This window comes from Neolamprologus multifasciatus, chromosome 19, assembly GCF_963576455.1.
Source record: "Neolamprologus multifasciatus chromosome 19, fNeoMul1.2, whole genome shotgun sequence".
Lineage (NCBI taxonomy): Eukaryota > Metazoa > Chordata > Actinopteri > Cichliformes > Cichlidae > Neolamprologus > Neolamprologus multifasciatus.
Genome location: NC_140457.1, coordinates 9,712,305 through 9,729,348, shown reverse-complemented (window position 1 = coordinate 9,729,348; position 17,044 = coordinate 9,712,305). Strand labels below are relative to the sequence as shown.

At 39.0% G+C, this 17,044-nt stretch overlaps 2 protein-coding genes across 3 annotated transcripts; both read right to left on the bottom strand.

Moving 5' to 3' along the window:
* Positions 1-1,440: 1,440 nt before the first annotated feature.
* Positions 1,441-7,413, bottom strand: marc1 (mitochondrial amidoxime reducing component 1). Of its 2 annotated transcripts, none has more exons than XM_085142724.1 (7): positions 6,647-7,413; positions 4,482-4,652; positions 4,013-4,175; positions 3,778-3,918; positions 3,435-3,496; positions 3,138-3,209; positions 1,441-2,008 (listed from the first exon to the last, which is right to left on the bottom strand). In XM_085142724.1, exons 1-7 carry the CDS (start codon positions 6,895-6,897, stop codon positions 1,882-1,884), a joined length of 987 nt encoding a protein of 328 aa, XP_084998850.1. In that variant the 5' UTR covers positions 6,898-7,413; the 3' UTR covers positions 1,441-1,881. The 2 variants fall into 2 exon arrangements, with proteins under 2 accessions (XP_084998850.1, XP_084998848.1); XM_085142722.1 differs by having other exon boundaries at positions 3,778-3,921; positions 6,647-7,408.
* Positions 7,414-8,970: 1,557 nt separating this feature from the next.
* kcnk3b (potassium channel, subfamily K, member 3b) lies at positions 8,971-16,359 on the bottom strand. Its single transcript, XM_085142719.1, has 2 exons — positions 14,898-16,359; positions 8,971-13,711 (listed from the first exon to the last, which is right to left on the bottom strand). Exons 1-2 carry the CDS (start codon positions 15,178-15,180, stop codon positions 12,822-12,824), a joined length of 1,173 nt encoding a protein of 390 aa, XP_084998845.1. The 5' UTR covers positions 15,181-16,359; the 3' UTR covers positions 8,971-12,821.
* Between the last annotated feature and the right edge of the window lie 685 nt (positions 16,360-17,044).

The window sequence follows — 17,044 nt, the reverse complement described above, 5'->3', positions numbered from 1 at the left end:
GGGTTAAGGTTATGGAGACCCTCTCAAGACAGCAATCTTCATTTTCCTGCCAGTGTAAGCGTGTCCTCATTGTACACAGGGCTGACGGTGGCACAGAGGGAGACTACTTGAACGTCAATTGAATTTACAACTTAAAGGTCCCTGATGTACCAAATCAAGTTCTTGGTGATCTTTCATGCAGAGCATTTTCCTGAATGAAAAAGTCACCCTGTCCTGCTTGGATGTTCCACAAGCCCTAAATCCCTGCTTTTTCAGGTGTTTAGAAGAAGCCTGGGCGGGTGTAGAAGCTGTGACAGTAGATAAAGCAACCCCATCACAGTCTTCGTTCACCATTGATGTAACCAAATCAAAAGAAAGCCCTTTGATTTCCCCGTGTACAGTTTGAAGTCTATGGTGTTCAAAGTTTTTTAGCCCTCACTTGGTGGGTTTGTCTTTCATGGATTGCTTGATGGGTAATCTTGGCTTCATAGCAATTATCCTCTCATGTATGAAATATGCTTCTTCGGGTGGTAGTTACTCAGCAATTTTATATCATGTAAAGGAGACATCTGAACTGGTCGACTGAGTTTGTTTGTTTTTTTTAAACTGCGTAAATAATTTAATAGTTCTAGTAGTTTAAACAAAAACATTGCAAAAATCTGCTGTGCAAATGGATCTGATACCAAGTAAATAGAGCGCCAATTTTCGGCGCTCTATTAACAGTATTGGCTAACAGTATTACCAATACTGTTAACCTATGAAGCTGGCTTATGTAGGATAGTAGTGTGTCATGAGATGAATCATCAATTTGCAAATTCTGAACACATTGTAATGACCACTAAATCACTGACAGTTTTACTTTTCAATTTTTTTTTCCACAATTATTTTTCATAACCCCGTACTGGCAAAAAAAACCAATTACCACAACACAGTGGGCTACATACCAAACTGACAGGATAGAAACAAAGTATCAATCCAAAACCACCAGCATTGGTATCGATACTATTGCTTGATTGGATTTGGACTGATGTGCCAAGCTCTTGTTTATAAGAAAGGTCTACATTTTACATCACTGCCACTAATGACATTAAAATTGAGTTTTTGAGTCCATAACTAAATATTTACCCAGAGATATGATACAGAAAAGGGAAGATTTCTTTTATATTCTAATTTTTAAAGTAGCGATTATCATCTTTAAATGTTTAGATCATGTAAAAGTATACAAAAGCAGCCTTGCCATTTTCGAGGAATCACACTAAGAGCTTTTAGTATCTATTAAATATACATGTGCAATTAAGCTTGTCCTTTTTAAAACACAAAATAAGACACGACAGTGAAAAAAGGGGGATGTAGAGTGTAAAAAAGGATGCTCCTTTCAAAATATGCCATTAAAAAGTAATTATGAGCAGTGAGATGGATGATTTACAAATAGTTTTGCAACGTGTTCATTCCAGGAAGCACTTTAGTACAAAGACTTAAGGCAATTTTATTTATTTCTTCAATAGCAGCATGTAATTTCCGGTTTATATAACCAGTTGGAATATTGAGCAGATGTTAGCAATATTTGCAAATCAGGTTCTATTAGCTGATTAAGAGGCAGTCAAATCATCAAAAATTGAGACCAACAAAACAAAAAACAAAACAAAAAACAAAAAAAAACAAACAAAAAAAAAAACAGAAAAAGGGAAAAAAGGCTGGGGTGGCAAACTGAATGATTAATACTAATGCTGTGCTACTTTTTTTAAATGTTATTTCAAAGCAGTTAATTTCTGTCCACTTCTATTCTACTATTTGCTTACACTACATGAATTTAAGTGCTTTCTTCAGTCTGATATCAAAGACGACTTGTGACTTCTGAGTGTTTTGACTTCAGGTTTGCCCCCTCTCTCCTGACGCCTTCTATCAGCGGGTGATCTTGTAAACCACATCGCCAACCTGAAAGATGCCCGTCTTCTTCACGTTGTGCAGCTGTCCAAACAGCGGAGACGTTTTGTAGATGTGCTTCTCAGATGGTTTGCACAGGCGATAGCTGTGAGTTCAAAGACATTTTAGATGTGACAGACAGAAAAAAAGCCCACTGTGAGGTTAAAACAGACTCACTGGCAACTTTATTATTAGGTACACCTTGATAGTGCCAGATTGGAGATAGTTGTCCTTTCAAAACCAACTTAATTTTTTGTCGCATAGATTCAACAACATTTCTCTGAGATTTTGATCCATATTGACATGATGGCAACACACATTTTCTGCAGATTTCGACATCAATTTCTGACCCTATAATATGAACATCACAGCAGAAATCAGGGCTCATCAGACCAGAAGTCTTTCCAGTCTTTTTTTTGTCTAATTTTGGTGAGGCCATGGGAATTGTAGCCTCAGTTTTCTATTTTTGGCTGACAGGACTGGCACCTGGTGTGCCTGCTGTAGGCCATCTGCTTCATGGTTTGACGTGTGTGTGTTCAGAGATGCTCTTCTGCATACCTTGGTTGTAACAAGTATTGTGGCTACTGCTGCCTTCCTTTCTCCCCCTTCCTCTGACCTCTGGTATCACCAAAGCTTTTCTTTTGTCACCTGATGCTTTCTTTGTTTTGGACCATACTCTAAACCCTACCCAGTAGATCAACAGTTTCTGAAATACTCAGTTTAGCCTGTTTGGTACTAAAAACTTTGCCACATTCAAAGTCCCCTTTCTTCCCAGATGCCCGCCCCTCCCTGAGCCTGATTCTGCTGGAGGTTTCTTCCTTTTAAAAAGGGAGATTTTTTTCCCCCCCGACTGTCGCTAAACCACTTGCTCATATGCAGTCATACGATTGTTGGGTTTTCTCTTTCCTTTGTATTATTGTAGGGTCTTTACCTTACAATATAAAGTGCCTTGACTATTATTGTGATTTGGCACTCAATAAATAAAATTGAACTGAACTGTGAAGCCCAGTTTGAATGTCAGCAGGTTATCTTGGTCATGTCTACATGCCTAAATGTCATGCAATTGGCTGATCAGAGAATTGCGTTAACGAGCAGAGGAACAGGTGTACCTAACAAAGTGGCCACTGTTTGTACATAGAAATACAACATTACTCAAAAAAAACTTTCAAAAATATTTTTAAAAAAAAAAAACCTTTCCTATTTATAATAATAATAATATTGAGGTAAAATGTTACTTTTTCAGTGTTTCCAGAGGCTCTTTTCTGCTGATTACACCAGTCTCTGGATCGACTGTGGTGAAAAGACACCTGGTAAAAACAAAAAAAACAAAAACAAACTTACAGGTACATTTGCACCCATTTAACCCCTAAATCATTTTTAACTTAAAACACACACATTCACTTTGCCTGACAATTGCTTATTTCTAAAATCAAACTGCACAGACCAGCAATGACTCTTTGGATTTGTTCTTGTTGATAAATGCACGGATTCTGTGTCTGATTAAAATGTGCGCGTAGCATCCACAGTGTTACCTTCCACATGCCATTACACGCTGCAGTCGCACGCTGCCAATCTGGAGCTCTTCCCACGAATCCTGAAAAAGCAAAGCAGTTGGTTTTGGAGTTGGAGACAAATTTAGTCCACGCTGTTCACACCGAAAAGGGTGAGTTATTAGTCACAAGTAAAAGGACCAAATGATCGTCTTTTCAGCCAGGAAAAATAAAACAAAAGCTAATCACCAGTAGTGCAGACAGACATGAGAGCTAATATTTTTAAGACCTTAACTGGCTCTAAACTAGTTTTTGCTTTTCTTTGTAGACAAGAATATCAGGAGGTACGAGCATTCGTTTTTTAGGCAAAGGCTGAACAACGCACCTCATCGAATGGTTTACAGTCACTTATCACAATGTTGGGGCGGAAGCGCTCAACCGTGACTCCCTTCTCTAACTTGCTGCTGAGATCCTTAACAGAGGCCTCTGACAGCAGCATCACAGGTGCAAAATCTGGGTAGGCCACCTCCTGGATAACACATCACAACAGGATCAGGGCATTTTGGCTTGAAAGATGCATCAAATTTAAGCATTAAAATAAACTACAAAGCATGTAGTACCTCAAATTGTTGGTAAACAGCCTCTTTCTCAGCTGTTCTTCTAGGCCTCATGCAAGGTTCAAAGTGCACCAGGCGATAAGTTTTCTCTGCCGTAAAGTAATGAGTAAGCCAGTGAGACACTTTGTCACCACAATCCCGGCCCTGAATGTCAACGCCAAACACTCTACAGGACAAAAAAGTAAATAAACACAGAAGAGGCATTTATGTAAATCTCAAACCAGAGGTTAGAAAAAAACGCCACTGATTATTTGGTCAACTTATCAAAAGATTCAGACTCTGAAAGGCAGAATTATCACTTTATGACTGTATTAATTCACTGACTGGTCCAGGTTCAGTTTGCATCCACGTCAAACTAAATTTACATTCAAAATGCATTCACTTCATAACTTTACTATATAAGATACAGGAAGAAACAGAATTATTCACCGAAAAAAGACAGAGCAGTATAAATTAAAAGCAGACGTAGCACCTGCAGTCTAGGACGGGGTTGTCGGGCTGTTTGATGGGGAACTTCAGTTCCTCCATGTTTGGTCCGTTTAAGCAAACCTGTCCTCCCTCACAGGTGAGAGACACCAAAACCAGACGTGGCTCCTGTCTGCCTGTCACCATGTGACCGTCCTCTGTCACCACCATCCAGTGTCTGCAAACAAAACACATAGAAAGCTGGATTTCCCTCACCCATCTGCATTATTTGGCATCCCAATTTAATTCCATCATCTGGCAAGAAACCCACACAAACTCAAGACAATATTAAAGGAATAGCGAATAACAGATAACAAGATGGGAATCAATGACATCACAGGTTGCCATGGCAAAACTGAGTCATACAGAAATCCCAGATTTACATCACAATTTATTATTATCCCCTGGTTGAAAATTGTTCTGGGTGTTGTCCAGAAAGGCTCATGCAAGGTAGAACTGTCAACACATGTATTTAAAGAGTTAGAAAATAGGATATCCTTTCATAATAAAAGTTCCCTTATAATTCATATCTATACCCAAATTTTGAACTACAGCTCTGTTTTGAATGTATAAATAGCGTGACATCCTTAATGTGTCAGCGAGGAGGGAGAGAGCGTTTTTTGAAGTTAAAAATATTTATTATATTATAAATATAATAGATATTATATAACCATGTATAATCATTACAACTGTTAAACACTGTCCTCACTGTTATATTAAAAAAAAAATCCTCTTACCTACCATTTATATTTATCAGTATTAATTCAACATTAAACAACACTTGGGGTTCAAAAACATTTGCTTTTTTGAAAACTAGTTTGTGCATTTGAAAAAGCAGAGTTGGGAAACCGTGTGTGTGTGGGACTCGTACACGTGTTCTCTGAACTCAGCTCAGGCGCTTTTATAATCTTATGACCGTCCCCTTTTATCTGTGTTTTTATCTCACTTTAATCTTGGTTAGCTCAGACTAAATATATTTACTTTTTACTTTGCAGGTGCAAATCTGATGTATTTGCCTTCACGTAGCACCTTTGTACAAGTGAAAGTTTTATCCCACACTTTATTCTGTACACTTAAAATATTTATACACCCCATATCCGTGACCAATTTTGAAACACCAGTTAACCTCAAATGCACGTCTTTTCTCTGTGACAGGAAGCTGGAAAACCTGCAGTAAACTCATGCAGAAAGATCCCAGTTGGGAATTTAATCAGGAACCTTCTTGCTGCGAGGTGACAGCACCAACCCTTCCTGCCGGTCTCTGCAGGAATCTGGACAAGTGTGGCGGCAGCATAGACACCTTTTGTGATGATATCAGGGTCCCCCTTGAACTCTGATATTATGACTAAAAATCATTTATATTTATTGGCTTTTTGTACACTGAAGCTGTTTTAAGTCAAATCTGACCAATTTCTCCTGATGGATTAGACAAACGTCTGTATTTCAGGTTCCCAAAGAGACATGGACTTGCTGTTGAAACAGTAAAACTGCATAGGCATGATGATTATTTATGGTACACTTAAAACCATAAGAAACAGAGATCAGAGGACACCTTGAAACAGAGGTAAGAAGTACGGCAGTGTGTGAAATGTTTTAACCATGGCAGTGTGATTTTGTTTAATTGTTTCCCATATTCTTTACCCGAGTAAAAATGTTCTGTTAGAATCTGATATCCATGTTGACACAAACACCCACACACAAACCAAAATAAAACAAATAATAAATTAATGAATTTTGTACTATGCTTTTGTTAAGTTAAATGCTGTTTTTTTTTGTTGTTTGTTTGTTTTTTTTAAACACAAAAACTTTATTATTCGTCAATTGTTCACAAAACATTAACTGAAAAATAATCTTGGGGCTTCCGTGCAGGGGTGTTTCCAGGATTTTTTAGGGGAGGGTCCATGGGAATATCAGAAAGTTCCTACAGATCTTTTTTTTTTTTTTTTTTTTAAAACAAAGTGGTTGAAAATTCACTGACTTGTTGCGATTTCATGAATTGAAAGACCTCATGTCTCCATAAGAAGAGAAGTAGGAGACGTCGCTGCCCTGCAGCAAGATTTAATGGCGAGGTAACGAAGAATGGTTACAGCGGTAAATATCTTTCATTTAACTAAGCGGTGGAACTAATTAACAATAAATTAATTTTATTTATTTATTTATTGCAATACTCACCGATCCTGCAGCTCTCCGAACTTCAGCCCCATTTTCTGGCACTCTGCAAGCGCCAAAGGCACCGCTTTGCCAGACTTGAGAGGGTGAATGAGGAGCTGCGACACTACGCCCACACGAACAGCTTTTTCTGGCTTTCGCAGGTATTTATATCCGAGACCGAGTCCCAGAATTGCAACTCCGGCTCCGCCGATCAGAAGAGCGGCTTTCTTATTCTGGGACACTGCGTCCGCAGCCAGCTTCCTCAGATCCATTTTGAAGCCTCGAAGAATTTTTCGGACTCTGAACTTTTGTTAAAGTGACAGCGGCCTCTGCGTGCGACGTTCAGCGACCCTGGGTCAGCAGCACGCTGAAGGGAGACCGTTTTATTAACGTGATGCACTTCAGCTGCTGTGAGTGACTGAGCGACGAGGACTTCTTGTTTATTTTGCTTCACCACTAATGATCTCAAAGCTCTCTCACCTCTGAAATTTTTCAAACATCATGCATCACATTTCTTTCTTTCTCCATAACCTGTAACTTTAAGATGCCAGTGAGTAATTAATTATCTCCAATCTGTCAAATCAATCTTGTGTTGGAAAATGTAGAAGATAAAATTTTGTTTGAAAATCACATAAACACCAAGGGCACTTTAGTCCATCTGTTTAATTGGCAGCAACAACGTGAGGCAAACCTTCAGTTTTAACCTGCTCAGATTTTTCCCCCCCAGAAACAGAGAAGAAACCAAGTGATGTAAGGTCATAGCTGACCTTCTCAGTGAAACTATTTTTGTCTTTGACATAGATACTCAGGTCTATAGCCAAAGTAGAAAACAGCAGATGCTTCAGCCGTGGGGGGTCAATACAGGGATTTGTCGAATGGATAGTCCTTCTGTTGCTTTTTTGTGCTTCATGTCTGATGGCTGAGGGCAGATTCACAGGCACCAAGCCAGGTTTGGCAAGCTGGTTTGATGTTGCAATGGCACTCAAATCGTGATAACGAGATGCGGTCCTAATTGCCCTGAGCACACTTTGATGTATCAATTTCATTCTAGGTGCATAAAGAAATCTTTATTTTTATAAAGCCTAAAATGAGGCTGCTTCCTGTTACTGGGCCTCTAATCCACTTTAATGATGTTTTATTTTGGAAAATTATTGCGCCGCTTTCACTTAAAATCATTCAGACCAGTGGTTTTCAACACAAAAATATAACAACACGGCTCAAAATAAAGCTGAGGGTTCACGAAAAACAGAAGAAAGTTTTCAGCTTTTCACAGAGTTGATATCAAGTCTAACAACCACTTTCACACGTATGTTTTTAGACCATGAGAGGAAAGTGGAGCACCTACAAGGTAAGGCCCAGCCGACCAGCAGTTTCAAACCAGAAACTGTCATCCTGTAAAGTAACAGTGCTAACCACTTACCCACCACGCTACCATAATATGGAACTGCGCAAATGTCTTGAGCCACCTCTCATTTCTTTCTTTCTTTCTTTCTTTCTTTCTTTCTTTCTTTCTTTCTTTCTTTCTTTCTTTCTTTCTTTCTTTCTTTCTTTTTTTTTTTTAGAAAAATGGGAAATAGATGTAGTTTGTTAAAAAATGCAAACACATGTGGAAATACAGTATATAAGACAAAACATATAAAGTCAACCTTTTTGACCACCTTTATTCTTCTTATTCTTCTGAACTCTCTTGGACAAGCTTTCTTTAAGTAGACTTCAGGAATAGTTCTCCAGGCTTCTTGAAGGACAGGCAAAGCTCCGCTTCAATAATATCCAGGTATACCTTCACTGCACTGGCATCCTGTTTGGGGTCATTTTCATACTTAAATTTGAAACTGTTATGAGATGGTGGCCAGATGATGTCACCAACTGATCTCCTGTTGGCACCTGAGACCATTGCTGATGAGGTTTCAGTGAGCAGAACCAAAAGTTTGCTGAGATATGTCAGGTACAAGGACTGGACTGGAAAGTGAAAAAGCAGCCAAAACTTTGAAAGACCTTCAGAAAGACTAGATGACTGTTCCTCAAGACCAAACGTACAAGAAAGTCCAGATCCTTGGAAATATTTTTAAAAAAGAGTGACGAATCAACACTCCTGAAGAATACTATATATTTATAATATATAAAAACAATATTTGACCTTAAACAAGATAGTCCAAAACCCCCAACTTTTACACATACTTTTATTTTATTGCACAATTGCAAATTATTACATTTTTGAAACTGTATTCCTTTAATGAAAATGGTGATTTAAGACTTCAGATATCAGTGACACATATTGCCAAGGAAACAGTAAGACTTTCTCTCATTGGTCTATAATAGCCAAATCAGTTTTTTATTAAAAAGAAAAAAAGAAAAAATGAGTTGTGTTTTGGTAGCATATTTAAAGCTCAAACATCAGCACCTTCCCCTAAACTGAAAGTGCAGCATCAAAGTGACGTGTTTCTATGACATAATGATGCATTGCCAAACTTTTGCTCGTGACTAACCTGCTGTAGGTTGTCCAGAACTGGACTGAAGTCAGAATTCCCAGGGGGAAACCATCTGGACCAAACAGTCATTTCTATACATTCAGCAGGCTTTTTTTTTTTCTTTCACACAGCACATGTTGATAAGCAGCATGGAGATCGTAAGTCACATGATTACAGCTTATATGGCCTGTAGATGGTGATTTTGTGAGCAGGAAAACAACAGTTAAAACTCAATATTATTCATTTATTGGATAAAATATTCAAATTTTCAGTATTTCTATGGATGTTTTTTTTATTTTTTTCCCCTATGATAGCACAAAACAGTACAGTATAATGTACTGTTTTATGATCAGAGGGTTTTGTATTGTCAGACAAATGAATAGTCTCAACTATACATACAATACTTGGCAGGGTATGTGTAAAAAAATTCAAGTGCTCTTTGATTGTTCAAGTACTAATTTAGCCTTTGTCATCTTGGAAAACAGCAAGAAGAAGAGAAACCTTTGTGCCATTGCAACTTTCAATTCAGTTCAATTCAATGTTATTTATATAGCCTCAAGGCGCTTTATACGCAACGTGATCTACTACTTTAAACTAATGCAGTACTTGCACGAAATGTACAACTGACTGCTACTTTATGAGGCAAAAAGTCACATTCATTGTCTTCCTTCCTTTATCATGTGTGGACAGCACTGATTTATTTCCATCCACCACAAAAGGTCAGTTCCAGTAACACAGATCAGATCAGACCCAGACGTGCATAAAATAGCGTTCAGGATTTCCCTCTTAAGCCAAAAAAAAAAAAAAAGTTTAAAGAAAAAAACAAAACAGCCAAATCCTCAAGAATTTGTGACGTTCACTTTGTTTCCAGAGCAACACTGAATAAAATCGTGACTCATGTGTTTGTGCCTCAGGTGGAGAGTTTACACGTTACAAAAATCCAGAGAGAACAGGTAGCTTTTGTGTTTTTGTATAAATTTACAATAATTTATTACTTAATCTATTAGCTGATGAACAGAAAATGAATCTACCACAATTTAAATAATAAATAAATATTAATTTTAGCTACAGTATGTGCAAAAGTCTTGAGCCACCCCTCATTTCCTTGTATTTGCTTCCATGGAGCCGGACTTTCTTGAAATCTTAATGGTCTTGAGTAAAAGTTCTCCATGTCCTTTTTCACTCTTTTTCAGTCCAGTCCTTGTACTCAATCATTTTCAGAGGAATGTTTTTCTTTGTTTGTTAAGCCACTCAACACTGACCTATATGAATCATTCAAACAAAAACAGCACCTAACCCAAGGTAGCAGATAACTTAATACACACATAATTAGTTCCCACTTCTTTCATTGAATATATGAAAAATGCCAGACTGTCAAGAAGTAATTCTTAAGGAAAGGAAGCAGCAAGGAAAGGCATGGTCTTGTGAGTGCATACAGCCATCTGTGAAACATTTTGGAGACTCTTTGATGGTTTGGTACTACATTTCAGCCAGTGGTGTTGGGGATCTTGTTAAAATTGATGGAAATGTGAACACAGATTTCATCACTTAGAGATCATCAGAGTTTGATCCACCATATAATACCATCTAGAAAGTGTCTGCTTGGAAACGGCTTCGTTTTTCTGCATGACAATGATCCCAAACACAATCCCAGTGCAGCAAAAACATACCTGGAACACTATCAGTCGAGGATCAGCCTCCCCAGATCCCGGACACCAACATTATTGAAGCTGTGTGGGATCATCTTGACACTGAACAGAACAAAAGGGAGTCAACAACCCAAAAGAAAATTTGAATGTTCCTCAAGAAGCCTGGAGAAATATTCCTGAAGACTACACAAAGAAATGAGAAGGAATTCTGCTTTAGAGAGTTCAGGCTGTTTTAAAGAATCACTGTGGTCATTAGCAAAATCTGAGCGAGAGACTCTGTTTTTGCCCTATTTTCTATATTACATTTGCATGTTTCAATAAATTTCTGCATCCATCCAAAAATCAATAAAAAAATTTTACTGCTTTTTTTTCGTAAATAAATGAAATACCTTAAGAAGTTAATCATCTATTGAAGCTGCTGGAAATAAACTGAGTGTGACATCGCATCATGTCGCCCACAGAAAAATACACCACTAAGCACCAGACTGGGTTCAGAAACACAGGAAATACTAGCTGAGGGTGGATTTTTCCTTTTCCATCAATCACCCAGGCTCAGCCCATTGTGACATAATTGTCTGTGATTGGCAACCAGCTTATTATCCACTGTACCCCGTACCACCTGCCACTCCAAGCTGCTGCTCAAATAGCCTGCTTCTACTTTTTGATCCAGAGGTGTGCTTCATATCTGTCTTAGATCTCAGGTTTTTGGCTTAGATCTATTCCCTTAATTCTAAATTACTTCTAAGTGGCTCAAACATGTAAACATTAAAACAATTCTTTTATTTAATCAGTGTAAAAAATACAACTTGTGGTTTAATGGGAGGTGATTACTTGGCTTGGCACATGAACTAAAAAGCTGTTCACAGCTTGACATTTAACACTTTTTCGTTTGCACAAAAAAGTCAGTGAAACAGAATGCTTGTTAATAAGTGAGCTTTAGGGGGTAAAAAGGTATCAGCGTTTTAACAAACTCCTGCCACTTAGCAGGTATCTTGGCAATGTCACCAGGTGTTTACTGTATTTGGAAAATTATCTGTCTAAGTCTCGATCTAAACACACAGGAGCTTTGATTTTAATGTTCACGGGGACATGAATAAAGCACATATAGAAAGTTGGCAATGCTCCTTTTTGATGGGGCTGTTGGAGTTCTTGCTTCTTCCCACAAGTAATTTTTAAAATAGTGCTTTCAGTGTTACACAACTAATCCAGTTGAGAGCGTTTCGCTCAGCGCCGATAAGTGTCTACTTGTGATCACCGCACTTATTTCCAAATGGATTTTTTTAACTGCGCTTGAGATGTGATTTATTTTTTAACCTACCCACTTGTCACGTTACGTAATTTAGTAGTGTCTGTGATGCACCTGTACTTTGGGCAAAGAGCCCTAGAAGTCATAACACCAGGGGCAGCTACACATGAGTCACATGAAATTTCTGGTATGCATCAGCTTTTCTGAAGCTTTGACAATCACGATTTGTTTCAGGGCGACATAAGGCAACTGATACGAGCCCAGTCACAAACACCATGGTGGAAAAAGTCCAGAAAATCATCATGATGCGTGCCTATCAAAGGAAAACACCGACCAGCTACAACATTAAGAAATAACCCCTGAGTTGAATCAGCACCTCTGAGATTATTACCAAAAACACAAAGTTTAGCTTTTGAGAGCTGCTGACTGACAGGTTTTAATCATTTATTCATTTTTTTATGTCACCCTTTCACTGTGCCACCGCTCCGAAGCCTCTGCTCTTACCTACACACTGCGCAGACGTATTGTTCATGTGCAGCTAACCAGATCGATTTCGACACACCTACAGGATTCCTCAAAGCATACTGGATGCCCTCGAATAACACCTCAGTTAAAAACACTGCGTGATGTTTCTCAAATATATATATTTGTGTTTACAGTACTCTATGTGCTTTTTTTCCCTTTTTGCACGTTATGCTTCTGGATTACTGGGATTGTAGCACCACAAACATCGACTTGCAGTCATGTCTTTGCTGAGGACTGCCAAGTATCTGCTGCCCACTTGGCAGTTATAGACAAATTATGCTGTAATGAAATCTGTTGTGCTGAAAAGGCTACACGGAGCTGCGTCTCTTAAACATCCTGAATGGAGAGAAAATGTGTAGGCCTGATATTGGGCTTATGCTCGTGCACTGACGTGGACTGCAAACGCAGCCTGTTGAGCCAGGCTCCATGTAGTGAGCACAGTCATTGTTCTGCTGCAAGTAGGCATCGGAGAATGTCATCTCCTGAGGGATCATGTTGGGTATGGAGTCCTGCTCCTTCTCCTCGCTCCTGTACCATAAGCAGGAGCAAATAGTCTGGAATTGAAGCACTTCAGTGTAGACACCTTTGAAATCTTTAGCCTTTGTGGTGTTATCTGCTACAGGTGTGGAGGAAGCTGATATTGAGACTGGTAACAGATGAGCCACCTCTCCTCTGGGCTTACTGACAGAGAGCAACGCCTTCTCCTTGGCGTCCCTGCGTTCATCCTCAGTGTTCATGGTCAGGAAGCGAAGCACCACCAGGTTTAGGAATGCTCCAATCACCGTCAGGCCTGTGAGGATGTAAACAAAGCAGAAAGCCACATATTGAGGGTCATTCTGCAGGGCCTCATTCTTCTGCAGAGCCACGTAGTCTCCGAAGCCAATAGTGGTGAGTGTAATGAAGCAGTAGTAGAAGGCATTTAAAAAGCTCCATCCCTCCGAGTGAGAGAATGCCACAGCCCCCACGCACAGGGTGCTCATACAGGAGAAGAAGCCCACCGTCACCATGTTTGCCATGGAGACCTCGGTGTGACGCATTCCCAGGCACTTCTTGGCTTGGTGCAGCAGGTATCTGACAAACGTGTTGATCCTCTCGCCCAGACTCTGGAACATGACCAGGGTCAGCGGGATCCCTAGGAGGGCGTAGAACATGCAGAACACTTTCCCTGAGTCGGTGCTCGGCGCCGCGTGGCCATAACCTGAGACAGGGAATATTGCATATCTTTAGACATCTTTGTCCCTATTCTTTTGCCGTGGTGAGTCATAGCAACAGACAGCCTCACCTAATATAAATGCCTAAGAACAGCAGCTGCTTGATTTAATTCCACAGGAAACCAACACACACTCCCACTAAGAGAAAAAGGGAAAGCCCAGGAAAACGGTTCAGCTTGGCATTAATATAGTGAACTTACATCTACTTCATTTATAACTCGCAGATTGTTGACAGCATAGATATTGCAATATTTATAAGTATAACTTATGCTGAAGTGAACCAGAACCAAAGCCATAGACATCTCCATATCTTTTCTTCTTCATATGGCATCATTAAATGATCTTTTTATTCCATAATAAATAACTAAATTACACCTGGTGTTGTTTTGTCTTTAATCATCCAAGAAAGCCACAATGGCATACAATTATTCTGATTTACTTAGACAGTCATAATAATGATTCAGTGTCCATGTCTCTGTGTATCTTAGCTATTACATTTGAGATAAATATCACTTTTCTGATTGGTAAGCCAATTACAGCCGCTCTGAAGATATAACTCAAAGAATAAAGATCTGCTGCACAAAAAGATGCTTTTTTTGAATAATGTTACCTACCCAGAAGGGATGAAAGCCTGTAAGCAAAGCTTCATTTTGTTCAAGAATATTAAAGTAAAATTCAGCGTTGATGGGCACAGCAAACACATGAAAATTTTGGGGTTATTATAGGATATGTCAAGTCTGATCCATTTCCAAAATGTTTCCAAATATACTGTATGAGGCATGAGAAGAAAATAGTTTTTTTAATCATACTATCAAGGTACAACCTCCTCATTTAAAATACAAACTAGCAACAATGTGCTAACAAGTGAAGGTTTAATTTTTCCACTCTTTTAGGAAACAGAATCTTCAGCTTTAAAAATGTTTTAAATATTTTTGCTACAAGCTACAAACAGGATTTTCTTTGTCTAAGTAGTTAGAAGAGACCCCAGGAATTGTGGGAAGTCATAGGTGTTCTTTATTTATCTGTTGTTTTAAATGAGACACACAAACTAACGTATGGGGGGCTCCAGTGACTCCACTACCTCTAAACATCTTTCCTCCGGCCCTGCGCTGAACATCTCTCAATGAAATGCAATAATACATCACATGTATTGATTAAATAACTGTTGCTCACCTATCGTCGTAATCACAGTGATGGCGAAGTAAAAGGACCCAGCAAATTTCCACTGGAGTCCTGCTTTGTGAGGATTGAGCTGCAAAACGACGTGCTCGAGCTCTTCGAAGTTCTCTTTGGTCAAGTTATATTTGCGCATGAGTTCGTACTTTCTGGCGTCGAGCTTCCTCTTGTGACTTTTCTCCTGCTTCGACTCCAGGGTCTCGAAGACGGCCGCTCCGACCACCAGGTAGGTGAGGATGCTCATGATGAGGGCGAGAGTCCTGGCGTTTTGTCTCTTCATGATAATAAGGAGAGGGGGAGAGAAAAATCGAGCGCAGGTGGGAGCTGAGGCTCTCTGCCACCTTCTCCTGACGGACTCCGGATCCAACAGAGGGGGGACTTTGGAGAAGGAGCTGTTCTCTCAGCACCACCCCCACATCACAGTTGGGTTGCTACTGTATTTGGACTATTTGTCACCGACTTATATTTAGATTGCGCAGGAAAGGAACACAGGGCAATCCCACAGACTGTCAGAGGCGGCTTGTTGGAGTAGCAGCTCCAAGCAAAAGCGCTCATCTTCAAGGAGTTTATGCACTAAATATACAAAAGCACGGCCAGCCTCCGTGGTTGAGGCCACAACGAGCACATTACTCCAGTTTCCAAGAAGAACGGTAGTGCCGAAAAAAAGATGGACTAAACTTGATATCCATGTGATCGTAAATATTTACCTAGTGGCTATTTAAACAGACCGGCTCTTCTGGTTCCCAAGTTGTCTAGCAACCTGACGATAACCGTTCTGTGCAAATATTAAAACAAAAGAAAAGAGAAAAGCGCATCCCCCTCACGGTGCGCTGCAGGATTCTTCAGATCAATTAAGATTAAAAGAAAAAAATCCACAGGGGAAAAAATTTGAATTACTACTTGAGAGTAAAGAAGAGGTTCAAAGACAGACATACGATTTCTAGTCGCCTATAACTTAACTTACCTAATGGTGGTTCACTATAAGGACGTCGGACCAATCCATATCAGAGGTGGAGACAGATTAGAAAAACTTGTTCACCAGAGACATTCTGGATTGCAACTTCACAGGCTACTAAAACTCCTATTCTGAGACTGAATAGCGTTTTTATATATTGAGCTCCTTTTGAAATCTTGACATTTACACTTGCTTAAAGCTGTGTGTTTGTGTTTTGTTGTATGTTATTAATTTAGGCAGCTTATATCAACTTAACTGCCCCCCCCCCCTTTTCTGTTTCTCATGTTTCAGATAATTTGGATGACTATAATTGGTCATTTTTGTATATGATGTTTTTTTTTCTTCTCCCCCTATTTTCTTCTTCTTTATTCTTTTTCTGCTTTCTTCAGAATTTAATCTTCACCGATTGTATCATCATTGCGTCAGACCCTGATGGAGACTTTTTAGTCCTCGTGCTGTATTGCTCCAATTTGTTTTTTAAATAAATATTTTTTCATTCAAATCAATTTGAATGTTTTGTTATATGCACAACAATGCGTTCTTTCAGCTGCATATGTTTTGACCTGTGACAGCAGGAAGCCTCAGTTTAGTTTCCTCAACCTTCATCACAGGGAGCCAAAGTTGAAAGTGGGCATCACTTGAGCTTCCTGTCTGTGTCCTGCAGTAACATCAGCAGGTTTCACTAAATAGTGAAAGTTAAAGAAAAGATCAAATTCCACTTTTCACTAATGCAGCTATTAAATCTTTCTAAATTCAACTTTTATCCCTTCCTCACACAGACAATAATGGAGAAGAATCATGCAAATGATGACAATTTGAATATTTTTCAAGTTTTAATGTTTAATGCCTGTAATGAGACAATATTCAAGAGATGCCATAGCCTCATAAAAATCTTTTTTCCTGCCTTCATTTTCTCTTCTGCCTAAAAATACAAAGCTGCACAAGGTGAAGTTTAATTAATTCCGAGTTTAAGGTCTTCTTGCTGACTTTTTTTTTTTGGTGTTTTTTTAACATGTGTTTCATTTTTAATGCCGAACATTAAAAATGCTTCTGCAGCACCGGAGAAGTTTGCAAACAACAAATGGAGAAATAATAAAAGATGTAATATAGAAACCATTAAGCTGCTTCAGTTTTGGCCTTTTTGTCTTTTCTTGTCTTTTTGTCTGCTGTATCCTGTTCACTGTAAATT